Source organism: Ranitomeya imitator, chromosome 2 (genome assembly GCF_032444005.1).
Source record: "Ranitomeya imitator isolate aRanImi1 chromosome 2, aRanImi1.pri, whole genome shotgun sequence".
NCBI classification, from domain to species: Eukaryota; Metazoa; Chordata; class Amphibia; order Anura; family Dendrobatidae; genus Ranitomeya; species Ranitomeya imitator.
Window position 1 is genome coordinate 232,437,476 of NC_091283.1, and position 17,127 is coordinate 232,454,602.

General features: G+C 51.0%; 1 protein-coding gene across 2 annotated transcripts in view; it reads left to right on the plus strand.

Moving 5' to 3' along the window:
• Nucleotides 1–10,737, plus strand: part of C2H17orf75 (chromosome 2 C17orf75 homolog) — a 98,418-nt gene extending 87,681 nt beyond the window's left edge. For both annotated transcript variants that reach the window (XM_069748731.1, XM_069748732.1), the window contains 6 exons: nucleotides 1,125–1,182; nucleotides 1,426–1,542; nucleotides 1,766–1,830; nucleotides 1,982–2,118; nucleotides 8,676–8,779; nucleotides 9,541–10,737. In XM_069748731.1, the coding sequence (XP_069604832.1) occupies nucleotides 1,125–1,182; nucleotides 1,426–1,542; nucleotides 1,766–1,830; nucleotides 1,982–2,118; nucleotides 8,676–8,779; nucleotides 9,541–9,762 (703 nt within the window). In that variant the 3' untranslated portion in view covers nucleotides 9,763–10,737. The remainder of the gene's footprint in view (nucleotides 1–1,124; nucleotides 1,183–1,425; nucleotides 1,543–1,765; nucleotides 1,831–1,981; nucleotides 2,119–8,675; nucleotides 8,780–9,540) is intronic.
• Nucleotides 10,738–17,127: the final 6,390 nt, after the last annotated feature.

The window sequence follows — 17,127 nt, forward strand, 5'->3', positions numbered from 1 at the left end:
AGTGGATGCAGTTTTACAATGCATCCGCTGCCCCATTGTAAGGTCCGGGGAGGAGGGGGCGGAGTTCCGGCCGCGCATGCGCGGTCGGAAATGGCGGACTCGACGCACAAAAAAAACGTTACATGTAACGTTTTTTGCGCCGACGGTGCGCCAAAACACAACGCATCCGTCACACGACGGATGCGACGTGTGGCCATACGTCACAATGCATCGCTAATGAATGTCTATGGAGAAAAAAACGCATCCTGCGGGCAATTTTGCAGGATGCATTTTTTCTCCAAAACGACGCATTGCAATGTACAGCAAACAATGCTAGTGTGAAAGTAGCCTAAGACTGAGACTGAAGACTGGGTTAAGTGGAGTCACTTAAAAACTGCAGTCTCATGACATCACTAAAGGGGTTGAGTCAACATCGCCCTCCCCTCTCCTCAGCTGTACAATTTTCTCCAATTCTTATAATTCTTGTATTTTCGCTCCTGAACGTGTCAGAATCATAACACACCCAGCATTCACCTTATTTTAAAATTGGCTTTCTAATGAGACCAAATTCGGACTAGTTGGGACACACCGTTCCAGGGAAAGCCGTACTTTGTACCTGTTGGAATTAGAAGCTCTTGTTTACAGTGGCTGATAGATCCGCCGATGGAGATTCGCAAAACGGACTTATTATTTTCCTAGCCAAAATCGTTGGCCAAATATCTTATGATAATGGAACAAAGGACTTCCTGTCTTTAGGGAAATTCTGTACCAGTTCTAGCTGATTCTAGATGGGAGGAGGGAAAGTGAGCAGTGTAGGGAGATCAGCTTACAGCTCCAAGCGCAATAAAAATTCTTCTGGTAGGCGCATGAGGGGTTTGGGATCTACACATCTCCGCAAACAAACACACCGAGAAGTGGGGGTTTTAGCCCACATCAATGGTGCTAACAGACAAAGCTACAAAATCATATTACATTTCATACAATATCGTGACACCCTCTTCTGGATCAGGGCCGCCGCTCCCGCACCATTAGGATGATGACTACCCCATTCCGGGCGCTGCAGTCAGTGTGTGTGTGTGTGGCGCCAGAGTCGATGCGCTGCTAGCGTCAGTGTCATCACCTCCTGTGTTTCCTTAAGATGTCACCTTCAGACTGGAGCTGGATGGTCACGTGGAAAGTCTGAGGAGCAAGCTAGATCCCCAGGTAAGAATAAGATCCAAATATTCTAATAACAAATCTCCTCCATTACACTGTCCGGTCTGATCCTGGGTCTCTGGATCCATTATAATGTCCGGTGTCTCTGGATCCATTATACTGTCCGTTGTGATCCTGTGTCTCTGGATCCATTATACTGTCCGTTGTGATCCTGTGTCTCTGGATCCATTATAATGTCCTGGTGTGATCCGGTGTGTCTGGATCTATTACAATGTCCCCTCTTCTCTGTAGGTGGGTGCCCTGGAGTCGGTCCGGCCCCATCTGGGCTGCTGGTTCGAGGCCTCGGTGCTGCCCATCGCCCGGGTGGTGACCCTCTTCCAGGAGAAGCTGGGCTACCTGCTGCACGCGGTGAGACCATAGGGGTGGGGTAATGAGGGCCCGTGTACTTCTCGCTCCTCTTGTGGCCCCTAGAGCCCCCGGTCATGAGCCGGTGGTCAGCATATAGTTCCCCTGCAGCGTGTAGTGGTTGTGTAACCCTGTTTGCGCCAGCTCCAGCCCCGCGCTGTGTGCTTGGAGGGTGTTCCCTGCTGGTAGACCACTGCTCACCGTGTGTGTGTTACCCTCCCCACAGGCACTGAGTTACACTCCAGTGGATGTGGTTAACGCTACGGAGCGGACGCAGAACGACATCAGCAGGTAAGTGGCCCCCACTGCAGCCACACACCCCGTGCGGCCGGGTCCCTCCCCGCGCGGCCGGCTCCCTCCCCGCGCGGCCGGGGTCCTCCCCGCGCGGCCGGGGTCCTCCCCGCGCGGCCGGGGTCCTCACTGCCCCTTTCCTCTGCCGCAGATTCCTCAGCTCAGCTGGTCTGCAGGGATTAGTGCAGGAGGGAACCATGACGTCCCTGTGCATCGCCATGACTGAACGCCAGCAACGATCTGTCACCGTGGACTTCAAGGATGGTCAGCCGGAGTTGGTCAGTGCAGGTGAGACGACGGGGTTATGGAGTAGGACTACTACCACCATCACTACTACTATCCCCACCACGACTGCTCCTCACTGCTCTGCCTAGCGTGAAGGCAGGAGATGGGTGGAGGCCTAACCGTGTGGGGCAGAAGGCTCAGGCGGGCAAGGAACAAACGCTTCCAGGAACAGAAGGGTTAATAGATAATTATCAATGCACAACATACAAGGGAAACAGAAATGTAAATCATCAGTATCTGGTGACCGCCCGTCTCCTCCATCATCAGTATCTGGTGACCGCCCGTCTCCTCCATCATCAGTATCTGGTGACCATCGCCTCCATCATCAGTATCTGGTGACCGCCCGTCGCCTCCATCATCAGTATCTGGTGACCGCCCGTCGCCTCCATCATCAGTATCTGGTGACCGCCCGTCTCCTCCATCATCAGTACCTGGTAACCGCCCGTCTCCTCCATCATCAGTACCTGGTGACCGCCCGTCTCCTCCATCATCAGTACCTGGTGACCGCCCGTCTCCTCCATCATCAGTACCTGGTGACCGCCCGTCTCCTCCATCATCAGTACCTGGTGACCGCCCGTCACCTCCATCATCAGTACCTGGTGACCTCCCGTCTCCTCCATCATCAGTACCTGGTGACCTCCCGTCTCCTCCATCATCAGTACCTGGTGACCGCCCGTCTCCTTCATCATCAGTATCTGGTGACCGCCCGTCACCTCCATCATCAGTATCTGGTGACCATCGCCTCTGTCATCAGTATCTGGTGACCGCCCGTCACCTCCATCATCAGTACCTGGTGACCGCCCGTCACCTCCATCATCAGTACCTGGTGACCGCCCATCACCTCCATCATCAGTACCTGGTGACCGCCCATCACCTCCATCATCAGTATCTGGTGACCGCCCGTCACCTCCATCATCAGTATCTGGTGACTGCCCGTCACCTCCTTCATCAGTATCTGGTGACCGCCCGTCACCTCCTTCATCAGTATCTGGTGACCGCCCGTCACCTCCATCATCAGTATCTGGTGACCATCGCCTCTGTCATCAGTATCTGGTGACCGCCCATCACTCTCGTCACTTGTACACAGGTTATGGAGGATCTCGGCAGGAGGTTGTGCCAGACATCTTGTAGACCCGAGCCCAGATCTCCTGTGTATGAGGCCTGTGCATTGAATTCTTCTGTCCCTTCATGTGATCCCAGGCAGATGGGATGATGAGATCAGGGCTCCCGGACTGCATCACCTCCTCCAGGACTCCTCCACACCTGAGGCGGTACATTGTGTGCAGAGCGTCTCGTCCAGAAGGAAGAAGTCAGTTAAAACCCAAATTTATTGGCTCATGGTAAAAACTTCCCTGTAGTGTTCGGCATGTTTTCGCCCAGCGTGGTCTCGGTCGGCGTGCCCTCGGCCGGCGTGGTTTTTCACCCGGCATGCCCTCAGTTGACACGTTTTCTCCCAACGTGCCCTCTGCTCCATCATCACATGTAAATGACCAACTGACAGGACAACGTCTCATCCCGTTTATTACTCATTCCCGCTGGACTTCTTGTGTCACAATCCACAGAGCGTCCTTGACCTCGTCTCTTTTAGGTGGAGATACGTTTTTTCATTGGTAGTAACCCTAAAAGTTCTGACACCTCCATTGTGTGCAGTGATGAGTTGTACCTGCAGATCCTCAGCTGTCTTTCTCTGCCCCTGGTCGACATTGAAGCCGGACGAGAGCACATCTGCACACGAGCCCACTAATGAAAATGTAGATAGATCAGAAAGTGATGAGAGTTCCACCATCACCTGCAACAGAAATCCAAAAATGGGGAAACCTCAGTCAACAGAGACAAAGGACGGAAAGTCAGGATGAAATTACAAACTAATCCACGAGCTTCCAACCCGATCCCACAAGTATAGCAATGTACCAAATGGTTTAGCTGTTTTGAGCCTGACAGCTGGCACTTTGGGACTAGTTCTAATGAATGTCCTAATAAGGAGCCATAATTAAGTAGTCACCCAACACTTCCATCTTTTCTCTGCATCATTGGCCGTGAGCCGGTTTATGAGACGCCTCCAGTTAACAGCCAGCTCTGAAGTCCATGGAGCTGGGACCACAGCGGGTAATGAAAGCAGCTTCCTTACAGCTATGGAGCAATTTCTGATGACCTACAACAGAACTCCTCCGACCTACGAAAGAACTCCGACAGTATTACTCCGACCTACGAGAGAACTCCTCCGACCTACGAGAGAACTCCGACCTACGAAAGAACTCCGACAGTATTACTCCAACCTACGAGAGAACTCCTCCGACCTACGAGAGAACTCCTCCGACCTACGAGAGAACTCCTCTGACCTACGAGAGAACTCCGACCTACAAAAGAACTGCTCCGCCCTACGAGAGGATTACTCCGACCTAAGAGAGGATTACTCCGACCTAGGAGAGGATTACTCCGACCTAAGAGAGGATTACTCTGACCTACGAGAGAACTCCTCCATCCTACGAGAGAACTCCGACCTACGAGAGGATTACTCCGACCTACGAGAGAACTCCTCCATCCTAGGAGAGAACTCCGACCTACAAGAGGATTACTCCGACCTACAAGAGGACTACTCCATCTAATACAAGCTCATCGTCCGGCTGTGAATGACTGAAGTCCTCTGTGGTGCACAGAAAACTGCCCAGGTGCATCTCATCACTACATACAATAGAGATGTCTTTGCACAAGACTATCTCACCTAGAAGGCACAAGGCCGATGGTGTGTTGTCCACAGTCGAGAAGCAGGCAGAAAACAAGATCACAAACGGCTATGACACTGGCTGCAATGAGACATTGAGGGCGTCTGGAATTGTTCTCCAACTTTATAAATGATTTGGGCCAATGAGGAAAGAGATTCCCACAACTGGAATGACCTCAGCCAATCAGTGCCGGGGGAAACAAAACTAGGGATATACTATGAGAAATCGGCATAAGAGTGAATGAGGGAAGGATGCAGTTGGGAGACTTGGATGAGGAGATTGAATCTGATCCCTTAGCAGTGCTGGGGTTTCCATAACTCGGGCGGTTTAGGCTGTGGCCCCATGAAGTGCAGGAACAAATGGTGGTAACTCTTAGGAATGTTGCTGTGATGGTGGAGGAAGAACGCCGCCTCCTCCAGGAGTTTCCGTCCTGCGCACTCTCCAGTAATCTGATATTATGGGGCAGGACTGTGGTGTAGTTCCTCTCCCCAGAGACGTGTTGCATATCCCCCGCAGTAATGCCAGACGCGGTACCACCTAGTGAATAGACTGGAATCAGTCTCAAAGATCTGGAGGAGATGGAGGTCTCGTGCTGATAGAAGGATTCTAGGTCTCCTCTGCAGAGCAGGTAAGGGAGAGACCGGTGTTCGGCGGATCCATTAGCTATTGCGAGGTCTGCGATTACACACGTTCCAACGCTGATAGATTGGGAGAAAACATGTGGTTTGGTTATGAAGAGCAATGTGTTCTGTATAAGCTGCCATTATAACATCTCTGATCACGCATGGCAGAGGTTCCAGGGACATGGCATGGCGATAAGGGGCAGCGTGGTGGCTCCTGCTTCGCATATTATTATTATAGCGCCATTTATTCCATGGCACTTTACATGTGAGGAGGGCTGTACATAATAAAGACATGTAAAATAATCGTAAACAATACAAGTCACGAATGGTACAGTAGGAGAGAGGACCCTGCCCGCGAGGGCTCACAATCTACAAGGGATGAGTGAGGATACAGGAGGAGAGAGGACCCTGCCCGCGAGGGCTCACAGTCTACAAGGGATGGGTGAGGATACAGAAGGAGCGAGGACCCTGCCCGCGAGGGCTCACAATCTACAAGGGATGGGTGAGGATACAGGAGGAGCGAGGACCCTGCCCGCGAGGGCTCACAATCTACAAGGGATGGGTGAGGATACAGGAGGAGAGAGGACCCTGCCCGCGAGGGCTCACAGTCTACAAGGGATGGGTGAGGATACAGGAGGAGAGAGGACCCTGCCCACGATGGCTCACAATCTACAAGGGATGGGTGAGGATACAGGAGGAGAGAGGACCCTGCCCACGAGGGCTCACAATCTACAAGGGATGGGTGAGGATACAGTAGGAGAGAGGACCCTGCCCGCGAGGGCTCACAATCTACAAGGGATGAGTGAGGATACAGTAGGTGAGGATAGAGCTGTATATGAAAGGAACCCACTGGCTGTAGTGTTAGAGAAAAGGCTGCCAATCCACAAGAGCATGTGGTCTTCAGGCTGATATGCAGTATCCATGTGGTCATAGTATCGAAGGGTTACAAAAACTTTTACCCTTTAAAAATTAGCCTTCCAAATATTAAAATCTCTCCCACAAAACAACACAAATGTGATACACAGTGGATGTTCAATAAAAATATATACAAGCATAACCAGTGTGGGTGCCACTGACATATGAAATAGGTGCCAACCTCAGTGGCTAGGCAGGGCCACCCTTTTCAGGGCAGCTCCCAAAATGTTTTTCTACCATGATTTTCATATAAGCCTAAACACTTAGGTTTGAGCTCCCTTTTTCCTTCTGGACAAGTTGCTGGATGCGCTGTAGTGTGATGGAAACTTACGTTCGCATGTTCATTATGACCCTTAGAGTGTTCCTGGGGAGGTCTCCTCTGATTCGGGACATTCTCCTCTACGTGATATTCTCAGGGGAGGTCTCCTCTGATGCGGGATATTCTCTACGTGATATTCTCAGGGGAGGTCTCCTCTAATGCGGGATATTCTCTACGTGATATTCTCAGGGGAGGTCTCCTCTGATGCAGGATATTCTCCTCTACGTGATATTCTCAGGGGAGGTCTCCTCTGATGCAGGATATTCTCCTCTGCGTGATGTTCCCCGGGGAGGTCTCCTCTGATGCGGGATATTCATCTCTACGTGATATTCTCAGGGGAGGTCTCCTCTGATGCGGGATATTCTCCTCTATGTGATGTTCTCCGGTGAGGTCTCCTCTGATGCGGGATATTCATCTCTACGTGATATTCTCAGGGGAGGTCTCCTCTGATGCGGGATATTCTCCTCTATGTGATGTTCTCCGGTGAGGTGTCCTCTGATGCGGGATAATCATCTCTACGTGATATTCTCAGGGGAGGTCTCCTCTGATGCGGGATATTCTCCTCTATGTGATATTCTCAGGGGAGGTCTCCTCTGATGCAGGATATTCTCCTCTACGTGATATTCTCAGGGGAGGTCTCCTCTGATGCGGGATTTTCTCCTCTATGTGATATTCTCAGGGGAGGTCTCCTCTGATGCAGGATATTCTCCTCTACGTGATATTCTCAGGGGAGGTCTCCTCTGATGCGGGATATTCTCCTCTATGTGATGTTCTCCGGTGAGGTCTCCTCTGATGCGGGATATTCATCTCTACGTGATATTCTCAGGGGAGGTCTCCTCTGATGCGGGATATTCTCCTCTATGTGATGTTCTCCGGTGAGGTGTCCTCTGATGCGGGATAATCATCTCTACGTGATATTCTCAGGGGAGGTCTCCTCTGATGCGGGATATTCTCCTCTATGTGATATTCTCAGGGGAGGTCTCCTCTGATGCAGGATATTCTCCTCTACGTGATATTCTCAGGGGAGGTCTCCTCTGATGCGGGATTTTCTCCTCTATGTGATATTCTCAGGGGAGGTCTCCTCTGATGCAGGATATTCTCCTCTACGTGATATTCTCAGGGGAGGTCTCCTCTGATGCGGGATATTCTCCTCTATGTGATGTTCTCCGGTGAGGTCTCCTCTGATGCGGGATATTCATCTCTACGTGATATTCTCAGGGGAGGTGTCCTCTGATGCGGGATATTCTCCTCTATGTGATATTCTCAGGGGTGGTCTCCTCTGATGCGGGATATTTTCCTCTATGTGATGTTCTCCGGTGAGGTTTCCTCTGATGCGGGATATTCATCTCTACGTGATATTCTCAGGGGAGGTCTCCTCTGATGCAGGATATTCTCCTCTGCGTGATGTTCCCCGGGGAGGTCTCCTCTGATGCGGGATATTCATCTCTACGTGATATTCTCAGGGGAGGTCTCCTCTGATGCGGGATATTCTCCTCTATGTGATGTTCTCCGGTGAGGTCTCCTCTGATGCGGGATATTCATCTCTACGTGATATTCTCAGGGGAGGTGTCCTCTGATGCGGGATATTCTCCTCTATGTGATATTCTCAGGGGAGGTCTCCTCTGATGCGGGATATTCTCCTCTACGTGATATTCTCAGGGGAGGTGTCCTCTGATGCGGGATATTCTCCTCTGTGATATTCTCTGGGGAGGTCTCCTCTGATGCAGGATATTTCTTGTACGTGATTTTCCCATGGAGGTCTCCTCTGATTCGGGGCCCCCTCTACTGTGAGTGTGATGTTCCTCTGATTCGTGGCACTCTTCTGTGTGATGTCTCCAGGGAGGTCTCCTCTGATTTGAGATGTTCTCCTCTACGTGATGTCCACTGGGAGGTCTCCTCTGATTCGGGCCCCTGTCTACTGTATGTGTGATGTTTCCAGAGAGGTCTCCTCTGATTTTGGACAATCTCTTTTCTCTATAGTCAGTAACCGCTTCTGTGAGGACTGGATGCAGGTCTTCATTAACGCCTCTGATGGGGGGAGCCCCTTCCTCTTCCGCCAGAAACTGGAGAATTTTAAGCTAAAGGTGAGAGTGATGCAAAAGATAAGTCACCAGCTCTGGCTACACTAAGCTCCTGTAGTGTAAAGCATGGTGGACAGAGCAGCAGTCCCAAAGATAGCTAAGGCTAAGTTCACATTTGCGCTTATGTGTGCACCGTATCATCTACATGCGCAAACGCAAGCCCAAACGCATTTTTACACAGCATTTTTTTCCGCATCAGCTTATGCATTATGGCAAAAAAAGCTGCGTGTGCATGCGTTTGTATGCATGTTTGCTTTGTTTATGCGCATGCGTTTGATATTTACAGGAGGGAGTGTCTCAATGGGCGTATCTCAAAACAGTTCCTGAACATGCGCAGTCCGAAGTAAGCATTAGCATTGAACAGATGCGTTCCCGTAGACAGCAATGTGTTTTTTGATGCACTCATACGCATGCCTGTGCATATTTGACAGATTTTTGACAATTCCAAAAATGCAACATATTGCGTTCGCCGCGCCCCGCCGCACCGCGAAACGACACATGCGTACGCCAAAGCATGCAAACGCATGTCCATGTGCACACCATGTTAAATATATGTACACATGATGCATGCGGATCAAATGCTGCGCACAATGACGCAAATGTGAAACCAGCTTCAGTTAGTCACTGGTCACAGCCATATCCTAATGGAGACACAGAGTGAAGCATGGTGGTGGGATGAGCTGGGAGGATGCAAGTGCACCTGGGTTTTCTGGACTTCAGTGACTTCTGATTTAATGGTGGTCTTTGCTCTTCCGTCCCCCCAGGTCATTCAGGATATGAACAACCTGAAGCGTCTGATCCGCCAGGCGGAGAGCAGCCATTACGCCTTGTTCCGCTGTTACAACTTCCTGAAGAACTGTGGAAACGGGGACCTCCTCCTGCAGATCGTGAAGGTGGAGCACGCGGAGATGCCGGAGGCCCGCAGCGTGGTGTCTGTGCTGGAGGAGTTCATTCGCGAGGAGGGCTTCTCTGTCCGTGGCTCCTGACCACCCTCCACTCGTGTCCCTGCTGCCCGTGTCCTGTGTGTGTGTATGGTTTACAGTCCCCTCCGTACAAATACCCGACCCCTGGTGACCTCCTGGGAAGGAGCAGTGCTCCAGAGCGAGGAGCCATGGCTGTACCAGCCCATGGTGGCCCCGTGATTCTTACATGAAGGAGACGTTTAGTGATATTTATGATTAACTTCCTCTGCCACTCTCTCGGCAGTGTGGAGTCTTATTCTGTCAGTTCGTAGGTTTTATTTCAATGTCCTTTTACATTTCCCTCTGACTGGTCTGCCTGGCACTGAGCTAGTAGGGCAGATGAGGCGTGGATCTCAGCGCTGTGATTGGTGGCAGCGGTGAGTGATCTGGGAGTAGGTGTGAATCTTAGATCTGTGATTGGTGATAGGGGTCAATGATCTTGGAGAAGGTGTGAATCTCAGAGCTGTGATTGGTGGCAGCGGTCAGTGATCTGTGAGTGTGGAGGTGGTTTGGATCCCAGAGCTGTGATTGGTAGTAGAGGACAGTGATCTCGGAGTGGAGAGAAGGTGTGCATCTCAGAGCTGTGATTGGTGGCAGCGGTCAGTGATGTGCGAGTGTGGATGAGGCGTAGATTTCAGCTGTGATGGGTGCCAGTGATTTGGCAGTAGGGAGGATGCTTGTTTTGCAGAGCTGTGATTGGTGGCAGTGTTGTAACAGGGATCCGTATTAAGTCATCAACGTCACTTCCGCAGATTACAGCCACCATCTTTTCCCCCTTATACTGCGTGCTGAGAGGAGGGTGAATGATGTCTGCCATCGCTCGCCGCTTCTGTGTTCTGTACCTGTCCTGGTGCCCCCTGCCACCCTCCTGTACTTAGACACTTTATTCTCCAGTGGGTTCGGGGGTGAAGAGTGAGTCCCATCGCATCGGGTGGCTCTGCTGTACCCCCTTGTGATAAACTGTCCTGTGTCTGTACTAATAAAGCTGCTGGACCATCACCCCATCAGATTCATGTATCACTCCCACCATCCCTATGCCCAGGAGCATGCTCCTCTCATTGAGGCTGATGATAGGGCTGGTCTGGGAACTGATTCTGCCTATTCCTCTTAGCATATTGGGAACTCTGAGCTGGACTGGGACATCACCTGTCATGTACAGGTCCTTCTCAAAAAATTAGCATATAGTGTTAAATTTCATTATTTACCATAATGTAATGATTACAATTAAACTTTCATATATTATAGATTCATTATCCACCAACTGAAATTTGTCAGGTCTTTTATTGTTTTAATACTGATGATTTTGGCATACAACTCCTGATAACCCAAAAAACCTGTCTCAATAAATTAGCATATTTCACCCATCCAATCAAATAAAAGTGTTTTTTAATAACAAACAAAAAAAACAACAAATAATAATGTTCAGTTATGCACTCAATACTTGGTCGGGAATCCTTTGGCAGAAATGACTGCTTCAATGCGGCGTGGCATGGAGGCAATCAGCCTGTGACACTGCTGAGATGTTATGGAGGCCCAGGATGCTTCAATAGCGGCCTTAAGCTCATCCAGAGTGTTGGGTCTTGCGTCTCTCAACTTTCTCTTCACAATATCCCACAGATTCTCTATGGGGTTCAGGTCAGGAGAGTTGGCAGGCCAATTGAGCACAGTAATACCATGGTCAGTAAACCATTTACCAGTGGTTTTGGCACTGTGAGCAGGTGCCAGGTCGTGCTGAAAAATGAAATCTTCATCTCCATAAAGCATTTCAGCCGATGGAAGCATGAAGTGCTCCAAAATCTCCTGATAGCTAGCTGCATTGACCCTGCCCTTGATGAAACACAGTGGACCAACACCAGCAGCTGACATGGCACCCCACACCATCACTGACTGTGGGTACTTGACACTGGACTTCAGGCATTTTGGCATTTCCTTCTCCCCAGTCTTCCTCCAGACTCTGGCACCTTGATTTCCGAATGACATGCAAAATTAGCTTTCATCAGAAAAAAGTACTTGGGACCACTTAGCAACAGTCCAGTGCTGCTTCTCTGTAGCTCAAAAGTGGCTTTACCTGGGGAATGCGGCACCTGTAGCCCATTTCCTGCACACGCCTGTGCACGGTGGCTCTGGATGTTTCCACACCAGACTCAGTCCACTGCTTCCTCAGGTTCCCCAAGGTCTGGAATCGGTCCTTCTCCACAATCTTCCTCAGGGTCCGGTCTCCTCTTCTCGTTGTACAGCGTTTTCTGCCACATTGTTTCCTTCCAACAGACTTACCATTGAGGTGCCTTAATACAGCACTCTGGGAACAGCCTATTTGTTGAGAAATTTCTTCCTGGGTCTTACCCTCTTGCTTGAGGGTGTCAATGATGGCCTTCTTGACATCTGTCAGGTCGCTAGTCTTACCCATGATGGGGGTTTTGAGTAATGAACCAGGCAGGGAGTTTATAAAAGCCTCAGGTATCTTTTGCATGTGTTTAGAGTTAATTAGTTGATTCAGAAGATTAGGGTAATAGGTCGTTTAGAGAACCTTTTCTTGATATGCTAATTTATTGAGACAGGTTTTTTGGATTATCAGGAGTTGTATGCCAAAATCATCAGTATTAAAACAATAAAAGACCTGACAAATTTCAGTTGGTGGATAATGAATCTATAATATATGAAAGTTTAATTGTAATCATTACATTATGGTAAATAATGAAATTTAACACTATATGCTAATTTTTTGAGAAGGACCTGTAGAGCAGATTGTCCATCAATATAATACGTACATGCCCTCCGAACTGACCCTAATGTCAGAGATAAACTGCTATAAAAGGGGTCTGGAGGGAGAAGAGCAGAGCAGGGAGAGTGTAGTCAGAAGCTGGAAGGAGGAGGAGACTGAAGGGAGAATTGTGGAGAGGAGTATGGAGGGAAAAGAGAGGAGCAGGGAGAGTGTAGTCAGAAGCTGGAAGGAGGAGGAGGAGACTGAAGGGAGAATTGTGGAGAGGAGTATGGAGGGAAAAGAGCAGGGAGAGTGTAGTCAGAAGCTGGAAGGAGGAGGAGACTGAAGGGAGAATTGTGGAGAGGATTACGGAGGGAGAATAGAGGAGCAGGGAGAGTGTAGTCAGGAGCTGGAAGGAGGAGGAGGAGACTGAAGGGAGAATTGTGGAGAGGAGTATGGAGGAAAAAGAGAGGAGCAGGGAGAGTAGTCAGAAGCTGGAAGGAGGAGGAGGAGACTGAAGGGAGAATTGTGGAGAGGAGTATGGAGGGAAAAGAGCAGGGAGAGTGTAGTCAGAAGCTGGAAGGAGGAGGAGACTGAAGGGAGAATTGTGGAGAGGATTACGGAGGGAGAATAGAGGAGCAGGGAGAGTGTAGTCAGGAGCTGGAAGGAGGAGGAGGAGACTGAAGGGAGAATTGTGGAGAGGAGTATGGAGGGAAAAGAGAGGAGCAGGGAGAGTGTAGTCAGAAGCTGGAAGGAGGAGGAGACTGAAGGGAGAATTGTGGATAGGAGTATGGAGGGAAAAGAGCAGGGAGAGTGTAGTCAGGAGCTGGAAGGAGGAGGAGGAGACTGAAGGGAGAATTGTGGAGAGGAGTATGGAGGGAAAAGAGAGGAGCAGGGAGAGTGTAGTCAGGAGCTGGAAGGAGGAGGAGACTGAAGGGAGAATTGTGGAGAGGAGTATAGAGGAAGCATAGAAGAGCAGGGATAGTGTAGTCAGAAGCTGGAAAGAGGAGGAGACTGAAGGGAGAATTGTGGAGAGGAGTATGGAGGGAGGACAGAGAAGAGGTCTGGAGGAAGCATAGAAGAGCAGGGAGAACGTAGTCAGGAGGAGGAGACCTGAAGGGAAAATTGTGGAGAGGAGAGTCTGGAAGGAGGATAGAGAAGAGGTCTGGAGAGAGGAGGACGCAAGAGTCTAGAGGAATAACTACAGAGGAGGCGTCTGGAGGGAGAATAGAGGAGCAGGAAGAGTATAGTTGGGAGAAAGGAGGAGGAGACCTGAAGAGAAAATTGTGGAAAGAGGAGTATGGAGGGAAAATAGAGGATCGGGGAGAGTCTAGTCAGGAGGAAGAGAGAGGAGTCTGGAAAGAAGAATCTGTCCGGAGGGAGGCGGAGACAGGAGTCATCTAGATGGTGCGGGAGGATGGAAGAGTCTAGACTAAGAAATCAAGCATGGGAGAAGTCTGGAAGAAGGGGCGGAAGAGGCTGCAGGAAGGGGAAGACAAGGGAAGAGTCTGAAGGGAGGATAGAGAGTGGAGTCGATGCAGGAGGGAGGCCAGAGAAGCATGGAGAGTATAGTCTGGTCACTGGTGTGAGTAGTTGGGTAGACCTGGAGGCAGGCGGAGTCTGGAGGGAGTGGAGCAGTTTGGAGAGAGGATAAAGGGAGGAGTCTGGAAGGAGATATGTAGAGGGGGACAAGGAAGGAGGTGAGGGAGGAGAACAGGAGTCTGGAGGAAGGGATGTGGAGGACAGGAGGAGTCTGGAAGAGGAGAGGGAGGGGAAGAATAGAGGAGGACTTTGAAGGGAGGATGTTTGGATGTGTAGGCTGGAGTCTGGAAGAAAAGGTGTGAAAGTGAGGGAGTCTGGAAGGAGGACAGAGTAGCATGAAGAGTTGAGGGAGTCAAGAGGACAGGAGTATGGAGAGCATAGTCTGGGCAAGGAGGAGTCTGGAGGGAGTGGTGTTGGATGTGGAGAAGTCTGAAGGAAGGATGGAGAGAGTGTAGTCTGGTGCGATAAGGAGTCTGGAGGGATGTGGCCTGAAGAGGGGTCTGGAGGGAGGATGGAGGTGCATGAAGAGTGTAGTCTGGAGGGAATAGGAGGATTAGAAAGGAGAGGGAAGACCAGGGAGAACACTGTCAGGAGGACGAGATAGAGAACATAGAAGGGTCGTGAGGGAGAACGGAAGATGAGGGAAAAGGAGGACAAAGAAGTCTGGAGGGAGGAGGGGACGAAGGAGGAGTCTGCAGGAAGGAGGGGGGACACAGGAGTCTTTAGGGGGACAAAGAAGGAGGAATCTGGAGAGAGTATGGGGTGGAGTCTGGAAGAATGAGGAGTCTGGAGGGAGGCAGAGGACAAAGGGAGGAGTCTGGATTGGGGAGAACAGAGGCATCTCCGCTGTACCGTCTGGACTGAGGGGGAGAAAAGGAGTCTGGAGGGAAGCAGAGGATAGAGGGAGGAGTCTGGAGTGATTAGGCAGTCTGGAGAGAGGGATGTGGAGGACAGGAGTAGGTTGGAGGGAGGGATGTGGAGCACATGAGTAGGTTGGAGGGAGGGATGTGGAGGACATGAGGAGTCTGGAGTGATTAGGCAGTCTGGAGAGAGGGATGTGGAGGACATGAGTAGGTTGGAGGGAGGGATGTGGAGGACATGAGGAGTCTGGAGTGATTAGGCAGTCTGGAGAGAGGGATGTGGAGGACATGAGTAGGTTGGAGGGAGGAATGTGGAGGACAGGAGGAGTCTGGAGGGAGGGATGTGGAGGACAGGAGGAGTCTGGAGGGAGGGATGTGGAGGACAGGAGGAGTCTGGAGGGAGGGATGTGGCGGACAGGAGGAGTCTGGAGGGAGGGATGTGGCGTACAGAAGTAGGGTGGAGGTGTTAAGGGGAGAATGTATAGCATATGAAGATATACTGAAACCAAACTTATATGGACGCTTTGCTTAGTATTAGATTCATGTCACTTTAAGGTTTTCTGATCCACTGTTATAAGACTTAATTCTGTTTATTATTCCATCCCAGGATGTGCCAAGATATGCCAATGTCTAGATGGACTTTGTAATTCCACTAGTGTTATCAAGAGTAAATACACCTGTACGTAGGGAGATCAATTCCCAATAGACTGAAGATCAGTAGAATCCGTGCATAGACAGATGCCAACCTGACCTAGAACAGGTCATTAGGGTGATAACGGTACAGAATAAGCAAAAAACAATATAATCAATCAAATGACTTGTGATAATTAAGTTGGAAAAATCTATGATGTAATGTGCTGAGACCGCCTGATTTCTCTTATAAAAGAGCGGTCCGACCAATAAAAGCAGGAATCTTTTGAGAGACAATTGCTTGCATTTGTGTCCTGATTTCTCCGGCCGTAAAACATCACATCTAATTTGGCAGCAGACCATTAAGACGGGTCGCACCCTAGTGTGACAGAATTAACAGAGGGAGGGATGTGAAGGACAGGAGGAATCTGGAGGGAGGGATGTGGCTGACAGGAGGAGTCTGGAGGGAGGGATGTGAAGGACAGGAGGAATCTGGAGGGAGGGATGTGGAGGACAGGAGTAGGGTGGAGGGAGGGATGTGGCGGACATGAGTAGGTTGGAGGGAGGGATGTGGAGGACATGAGGAATCTGGAGGGAGGGATGTGGAGGACAGGAGGAGTCTGGAGGGAGGGATGTGGAGGACAGGAGGAGTCTGGAGGGAGGGATGTGGAGGACAGGAGTCTGGAGGGAGGGATGTGGAGGACAGGAGTAGGTTGCAGGGAGGGATGTGGCGGGCAGGAGGAGTCTGGAGGGAGGGATGTGGCGGACAGGAGTCTGGAGGGAAGGATGTGGCGGACAGGAGTCTGGAGGGAGGGATGTGGCGGACAGGAGTCTGGAGGGAGGGATGTGGCGGACAGGAGTAGGGTGGAGGGAGGGATGTGAAGGACAGGAGGAATCTGGAGGGAGGGATGTGGTGGACATGAGTAGGTTGGAGGGAGGGATGTGGAGGACATGAGGAGTCTGGAGGGAGGGATGTGGAGGACATGAGGAGTCTGGAGGGAGGGATGTGGAGGACATGAGGAGTCTGGAGGGAGGGATGTGGAGGACAGGAGTAGTTTGCAGGGAGGGATGTGGCGGGCAGGAGGAGTCTGGAGGGAGGGATGTGGTGGACAGGAGGGATGTGGAGGACAGGAGGTGTCTGGAGGGAAAGATGTGGAGGACAGGAGGATTCTGGAGGAAGGGATGTGGAGGACAGGAGGAGTCTGGAGGGAGGGATGTGAAGGACAGGAGGAATCTGGAGGGAGGGATGTGGAGGACAGGAGTAGGGTGGAGGGAGGGATGTGGCGGACATGAGTAGGTTGGAGGGAGGGATGTGGAGGACATGAGGAGTCTGGAGGGAGGGATGTGGAGGACAGGAGGAGTCTGGAGGGAGGGATGTGGAGGACAGGAGTCTGGAGGGAGGGATGTGGAGGACAGGAGTAGGTTTCAGGGAGGGATGTGGCGGGCAGGAGGAGTCTGGAGGGAGGGATGTGGCGGACAGGAGTCTGGAGGGAGGGATGTGGCGGACAGGAGTCTGGAGGGAGGGATGTGGCGGACAGGAGTAGGGTGGAGGGAGGGATGTGAAGGACAGGAGGAATCTGGAGGGAGGGATGTGGTGGACATGAGTAGGTTGGAGGGAGAGATGTGGAGGACAGGAGGTGTCTGGAGGGAGGGATG